At 50.8% G+C, this 7447-nt stretch overlaps 1 protein-coding gene across 5 annotated transcripts in view; it reads right to left on the bottom strand.

Moving 5' to 3' along the window:
- Mpp3 (membrane palmitoylated protein 3) overlaps positions 1-7447 on the bottom strand; it is a 29061-nt gene extending 21614 nt beyond the window's left edge. For 3 of the 5 annotated variants that reach the window (XM_008838141.1, XM_008838144.2, XM_017799445.1), the window contains exons 1-7: positions 7385-7447; positions 6263-6387; positions 5926-6044; positions 5624-5701; positions 4317-4397; positions 3939-4076; positions 1842-1923 (exon numbers count right to left, since the gene is read on the bottom strand). In XM_008838141.1, the coding sequence (XP_008836363.1) occupies positions 1842-1923; positions 3939-4076; positions 4317-4397; positions 5624-5701; positions 5926-6044; positions 6263-6287 (523 nt within the window). In that variant the 5' untranslated portion in view covers positions 6288-6387; positions 7385-7447. Of the gene's footprint in view, positions 1-1841; positions 1924-3938; positions 4077-4316; positions 4398-5623; positions 5702-5925; positions 6045-6262; positions 6388-7053; positions 7074-7384 lie in introns of those variants that run through there. The other 2 variants (XM_008838142.1, XM_008838143.3) reach the window with 2 other exon arrangements.

The following is a 7447-nucleotide window of genomic DNA, read 5'->3' on the forward strand; positions in this document are numbered from 1 at the left end:
CCAGGAACACGCAGCAGTCCCACCGAAGCCAAATGGAGCCAGTACGCACACACAAGTGCTTTGGCATAGAAAACTGCATTCTTTCTGCTACATCTCTACTGTGTGTGTGTGTGTGTGTGTGTGTCTGTCTGTCTGTCTGTCTGTCTGTCTGTCTGTATATTCCTGTGTTTGGGTGTACATGTATTTTTGGGTGCACACATACATGTGTTCACATGTATGTAGAATCCAAAGGAAAATTCTAGTGCTGTTTTCCCTCAAGCATCATTCACTTTGTCTTTTGAAACAGAGTCTCTCACTGAGACCTGGGGCTCACCAATTCAAGCAGGTTGTCTGGCCAATGAGCCCCAGGCATCTGCCTGTGTCTACCTTCCCAGTGCGAGTATAACAGGTGTTTTTATATGGGTGTTAGGGGTCAAACTCAGGGCCTCATGCTTGTGTGGCAAGCAAGCACTTTACCAACTGAGCCTTCTCCCCAGCCCCCATCTCTGCTCTTCTGAAAGTATCATTAACTTTCTTCACTCTCCTGGGATACAAACACACTCCATGAATGGTCTTCTTGGATCTTAATAAGGTAAATTAAAGGATACAGAAAAGATGCCCTCAAGAGTGTCAACCACACTCATCCATTGACTTATTTATTTATTTATTTATTTATTTATTTATTTTTTTTTTTAAGACTCATGTGGCCCAGGCTGGCCTCAAACTCACTAAGTAGCCAAATATGACCTTAAACTTCTGATCCTCCTGTCTCTACCTACTGAGTACTGGGATTACAGGTATGTACCACTATGCCCTGTTTTATACTATGCTACAGATCGAATCCCTGTGTTCTAGGCAAGCCACCTACCAACTTAGCTATATACCCAGCCTGGCTTTATTTTGACAAGTTCTTGCTATGTTGCCCAGGCTGGTCTTGATCTCTTGTACTCAAGGGATCTTACCTTCTAAACCTCCCACACAGAAGAGACTATAGGCACTTGCCACCACCCACAGCACTTAGCCACTACTCTGATGACAAGTCTCTCTACATATTTGAAGCCTCTGTTTGCTGCTCTGAGTTGGTGCTGAGCCAGCAATAGCAGCAGCAACACTGGGTCAGGAGTGCAGATTTCTGAATCAGAGTCTGTGGGTTACCAAGATGCTCAGAGACCTGTGTGCTCGGTGTGTGGGAAGCAAGGTCTAGGACTGTCCATGTCAGGTCCCCACTGGAGGGTAACATCCTCCTACACTGGGAGGCTTGCCTCCACGTCTCCCACACACTTATGATTCTCAACCTGCTTTCCATTCGAATCAGTCTTGGACATGAGCACCCTCCCCTCTACAAGTGCAGTTTCACAAGGTGCCCAGGCTACTGGTAGGGACAGGGAATCATCCCCACCCCAGTTAGGAAGCCGCTACCAAGCCCATCCTCCATGCTTAAGTGTTAAGCCTTCAGGCTACACCTTTCCTGATCACCCCTGAGAACCCCAGCCTGTTTAGGCTTTGATTATATTCCCACTGAGCCAGGCATGGTATCTTCCACCTTTAAGACCAACACTTGGGAGGCAGAGGCAGGGGGATCTCTGTGAGTTTAAGGCTAACCTGATCTATATAGCCAGTTCCAAGGCAGCCAGGGCTACATAGTGAGACCCTGTCTCAAAAAACAAAACAAAACAAAAATCCTATTGAGCTTGGAATAGTGAGAATTTCAGCCCCAATCCTGAAAGCAAAGCAAATCCCACAAAGGTTACCAAAGTGTTGGAGGAAAGAGAGCTTAAGAGCAAAGGGGCTCTGGGACAATGGCCACCGTCTCAGCTAGGCTGCCATTCCATCCCTCTACTTAGTCCACTGGCTGAACTCACCGCTTCTGTCTGCTGCACCCCCTCGCATGATCCTGGCCACCACAACAGCCCCTGAGTGCTCGTCCCTCCGGATGGTGGCACCCTGCATAGGGGAAAGGAACAGACAAGACCAAGCAAGGCAACCTCAGACTGACACAGCCTCTTGCATTCCTCCCTCTGTCACCCCAGATGGTGAATCAGTGGGGACCTTCCCAGGGCTGAAAACACCATAAAGCCAGCAGCTTCCATCAGGAAAGTTCCACACTTTACAGCTCACAAAGCACAATGATCATGTGACAGCCTACACAACGGACCAGGCCTGGCGGCACATGCCTGCCATCCCAGGACTCAGGAGCTAGAGACAGGAGGATTAGGAGTTCAAGGTCATCCTCAGATACATAAGGAGCTTGAGGCCAGCCTGGGCTACATGAGACCCTGTCTCAAAAAATTAATATAATAAGGCTGGTGAGATGACTTGGGGGGTAAAAGCAAGTCTGACAACCTGAGTTCAACCCCTGGGACCCACATGGTAGAAGGAAAAAATTGAAAGTTGCCCTCTGATCTCCACCCTTGCACTATGGCACACACACACCCCCACCCACCCCCACACACACATATACACACGTACAAAAAAGTAAATGTAATAAAAATTTTAAATAAATAAGTAAAACATGAAGGACTGGGTATCAGAGAAGCCAAGCATCTTCAAAGTCACTCCATGGAGAGGAGGGAGAGCTTCTGATGATGCCAAACCCAGTATTTTCTGTCTCATCACAGCCCTTGCCACTCGCAAAGACATTTAATAATGAGGACAGTATGTGCTAGCAAATTCTCAACCTGCCTCAAGCCAATCCCAGCATTCCTGGGCCTTCTGTTGTTGCCAAGAAGAACCAATTACGCCCCCACCAGGGCTTCAGGACCAGGACTTGGCCCATGAAGCACAGGGAGATGACATCTGAGATGAGTAAGGCACTAATGAGCTCCGGATTTCCTGTGCCAGGTGAGTAGGCCATGCCAAGACAGCCGTGAAGTGGACAGCCAAGCACCAAAAGCCCTGGGTTCAAATCCAGCTCAATCACTGACTGAAAAGCATGTGGCTTTGCAAGGAAGTCCCTGTGTTCTTAGAGTCTGTCTCCTCCAGGGTGAGGGAGAACATTTAACTCTCAGAGTTGTTACAAGGAGCCCATAATGAAATTCACAAGAGACATAAACAGTAAGTGCCCAATAAATGTTCACCTTTAATACTGTCTGTCTATGCAAACACTTGCACATCTATTCACATCATCTATCCAAAGTACAGAAGACAAATTCTACACATCACTTATTCCTTTTTGAACTCCCAGCCCCCCAATACCATTTCCACATAGGAGGGCCCCTGAGCAATGTGCCAACTCCATGGCTGGTGGCCCCATTGCACAGCAGGGAAACAGAGGCAAAGAAGACATTCTCACCCACTGGCAGACCTGGCTCATCTGACACAGGTCAGATGGGGAAAACTGAAACTAGAGAAGGCCAGCTCTGGGTTTGCCTGGGGCAAGTACTTAGTTCTCTGGACTTCCACCACTTCCTTCCATCTGATAAACAACCTTCTCTTTGCCTGGTCAATCAGTGTTAAAAGCAGGGTGCTATCTGTCAGTCGGGGAGGAGAGTGGTTGTGGCCCTGGGCTACATCAGTAATCAGAGCAGGATCAGCAAACTTTCTATAAAGGACCAAGTATAAATACCTTGGGTTTTTGGGGGGTGTCACAGGTCTCTAATGTAATTACTCAACTCAGCCATGATATATGAATAAGCATAACCACGCTAAAACTAACAAAACATAAAATTAAGCTATGGCTCCCTTTGGCCCTTGGGTTGAGTTTAACTTCTGTTTTCAAGCATGATGATCATGACCACCCCAACTGTTGTACAGGATGTTCGCTGTGCAAAAGGGCTTGGCTACACGGACAGGAGCTGTATCCACTTAGGAAAGGGATGCCCTATACTCAAAGGTGCTGTAGAGAACAGTAACACTCACGACAACGCAGCTGTCACCCAGAGTTCAGGAGGGTCCCTTCTGGGTTTCCTGGGTTGGGAGTCAGATGAAGAGGAAGGGAGGGAAGAGAGGCAAGCACATACCAGGGGCTCCTTGTTTTTCACCAAGCGAACAATCTTCACTGATTCTTCCTCAAAATCCTCATCTATATTATCAGGCAGAGGGGGCAGAACAGGGTCAAAGTTCTTCTGGGCGACTGTATCGTGTACCATAAGTACAGCCTGCCAGAAAAGCAAGAGTAAAGGGCTGGCTCCATGCCCTCACAGGAGCAGAGGGCCTTGCCTAGGCAGGGGTAGAAGGGGTCTGAGATCTCATGCCTAAGAAGCACTCCCCCAGACTCCCATCACTCAGGATCCTGCACACAGAAGTCTCCTCCCCTCTGTCTCCGGACCCAGCACTCCCTCCACCCCCATCCCAGGAGACACAGCTGTGTGGGTGTGCAGGGACTGCGGCGTGACTACCCTGAGATGGGGGGTGGACAGCAGCTGCAGCAGCTCCCTCTCATCACTGTGCAGAGAGGCCGTCTGCAACTCCTCCATCACCTGTAAGGGAGGAGACAAGAAGCTGGGGTGTCCTTGCTGAAGATTGCTGGAGTCCCTGGGGGAAATCCCTCCTCCCTGGGCATCAAACACAAGGATCTGAGGAATGGCTGCAGCCCCCAGGAGCATGTCAGACCCACCACTCTAGGACTGATGGAGGCCCTGGGGAAATCACACCAGAGACCAGAAGCACTCTCATAGGTACACAGGGTGATCCTCCTAGTGCTGAGTTAGCCCTACTGTGTGCTGTTGCTTTATATGGCCCTTCTCAGACCCCCTGCAACAAACCAGACATAGTGGGTGCTTTGATTTGTTGATTTAATGGATGAGAACCCAGGGTCTGAAGAGACTAAATACCTTGCCCAGTATCACAAGGTTCATATTGGCAAAGCCAAGATTTGAACCCAGACTTTTCTAGCTATACTGTCTGTATCCTCAGCGCTTGGCTATTTCATGGGTGAGGAAATTAGGGCTGAGAGGTTGAGTGACTTGTTTAAGGTCACAGAGCTAGTAGCAAAGGTGGCAGCACTGAGCTTGGTTGGGGATGGGTGATGTGACAAGATGTGATCGTGCCACAGAGGAACAAGACACAAGGTTTGTAGCACAGGCTACACTGTCCTGAGGTCCCTTGGAGAAAAGCCTAGCTAACTAGTTGAGTATTAGGTGAGCTATTTAGGAGCCAATGTAAGCCATCAACCCAGACAGCTTTTCCCCAACAGGAAATCCAGAGGACTAGGTCCACAAGAATCAAGAAACCAAAGCCAGTCACCAGGGGCACACCACAAGTCTCTTGACTTCAGGACTTCATGTCAGACTCCCAAAGCTCAAACACAAGGCACTGGCTGACCTACTCATATTGCCAGTTCTTGGAACAGTTGAGGAGCTGCTGATGGGATCCAACACTCTCATTTTACAGCTGAGGGAACAGGCTTGCTCCAGAACACACAGTCAACCGGAATCATCATGTCTCCCTGCCCAGGCTCAGGCTAACAAGGTCCTCCTTGATGTCAGCCCAGGGAAGGCTGGAGCTATAGTTCAAATACACAGAGTACAAGGTCCTGGACTTGATTCCCAATACCATCAAGAAAAAAAGGAGAGGAGAGAGGAAAAGATCTGTCTTAAACCACTGACGTCCCTAGGCTAAGCAGTGTTGACCAGGCTAGAGGGAGTCCTTCAAGGCTGGGGGTGGGGCTCCACTGTAAGTCAAAGTATTAAAATCTGGGACTTACATCTTCAGCAAGAGCCATGGCACTGTGCAGGACTGGGGTTGGACTTTGCCTCTCGTAATAGCGGAGTTTCTCGTGAATCTGCAAAGATACTTGATTTTTTGCTTAACCCCGAATATTGTACACCCAACCCTGGGTTGTGGTGACACCTAGAACTGTAGTCTGGCTTCCCTTCACAGCAGTGCAGAAGGAAAATTCCTACCTAGTGAGTCAGTAGAAACCTTCCTAGGGCAGAGGGGATAGCTGGGATGACCCAGGGAAGAACCTCCCCTGGGGGGGTGGGGGAGGGGCTGAGCGGCCTTCACCTTCATCAAGTAGCTGAGGCTTTTCTCACTGAAGATGTCCCTCAGAAAGCCCATCTCCTCCCTGTGATTAGAGTCAGGCCTGAGCTGAGAGGTCAGCAGCGCCAGGGTCTCATGCAAACCTAATGAGGAGGCAGACAAGAAAAGCAAGGTCCAGAAACAGAGGGAGTTCTGGGCCCTGTGGGGATCCTCAGACAGACTCCCATCCTGTCCTTATGACACCACCACCACCACCACCACCCCCAACCCCGGCTCAGGTCGGCAGGGTGAGCAGGCAGGGTAGCTTCCAGAGAGAACCCTGGGAGGCTTGGTAGGAGCAGTCTCGGTTGGGAATACTCACCGGAGTCTTCGGACAGCACTGGCATGCCTATACCCAGCAAATCCCCAGCTCTCCCTGCAGACTGTGGGGTGGGGGAGGAGAAGCCACTCAGCAATAAACACACATCACCTGGGTCTGATTAGAACCTATTTGGGGATTTAAAAAAAAAAAAAAAAAAAAAACTGGAAGAACAAATGGGGGTGAGGCAAGATGTGTTGGGTGCCCCCAATATAACAAACACTGCATTTTTCTGACTGTGCAAATATTTCTCAGAAATGGGCACTAATGTTCTCAATTCAGTAATGAAGAAACAGAGATTAGAGGCTCCTAATAACTTTTGAAACGGGATGGGTACTCAGATCACGTCTTTCAGGCTGGCCTTGGCAGTGCTAAGGAGACCCTGCCTTGTTCTGAGTGCTCACCCATTCCCACCACCACCACCACCACACCCCTTTTAATACCTTCTAAGAGCCCTTCATTAAGTGTCCTGCTCCAACATCCCTTCAACAAGTACTTGGCTAAGGCCTACAAGAATCTCATCCTAACCCCAGATCCCCCAACCAATGGCAGAGAGGAGGGGAAGTGAGTGGAGTTTCTGCTACTCAAGAAGAGGGTAGGTACCCTATCTCAAGAGGGCCCCTCTCAAGGTGCTCTGCAGCAGCACGTGGACCTCAAGAAAGTCCTTCAAGCGCTGACAAGGAGTCATGATTCATTCGTTCTCCAGACATGGAGCCAGCCCGCTGCGCTGAGCACCAGTCACAAGAAGAGACCAGAAGAATGGTACCCGGCCCCCGCCCCCACGCCGGGCTCACCCCCTGGCGGCTTCCAGCTGCGCCCCCAGCTCCCCCGCCAGTCCAACCGCTCTCGGAAAGAACCTGGGGAACAAACGCGAGGGAGGAGAAACCCTGCGGGGTGGGCGGTGTTGGGGATGCCGAGCTGCGGGAAGGTGCGGGGCGCACAGGATGCGCGAGCTCGGAGGAGCGACGGGCACCGTGGGCGGGGCGGAGGGGGTACTGAGCCCCCGCTGCGGTCCGGTGCGTCACTAGGCTGCGGCGCACGCGAGGGACGGGTCCCCGGCCCACCCTCCTGCCCGCGCCCGCTCTCTCTCCCCCTCCGTTGTGTGTTGCGCGCGCCGCTTCTTACCTCGCAGTGCCAGGATCTGGGCTCCGGGACCGCCAGCCGCGCCGGTGCCCAGAGCCTCGGCCG

The sequence above is a fragment of the Nannospalax galili genome, unplaced genomic scaffold, assembly GCF_000622305.1.
Source record: "Nannospalax galili isolate Female #2095 unplaced genomic scaffold, S.galili_v1.0 scaffold95, whole genome shotgun sequence".
NCBI lineage: Eukaryota > Metazoa > Chordata > Mammalia > Rodentia > Spalacidae > Nannospalax > Nannospalax galili.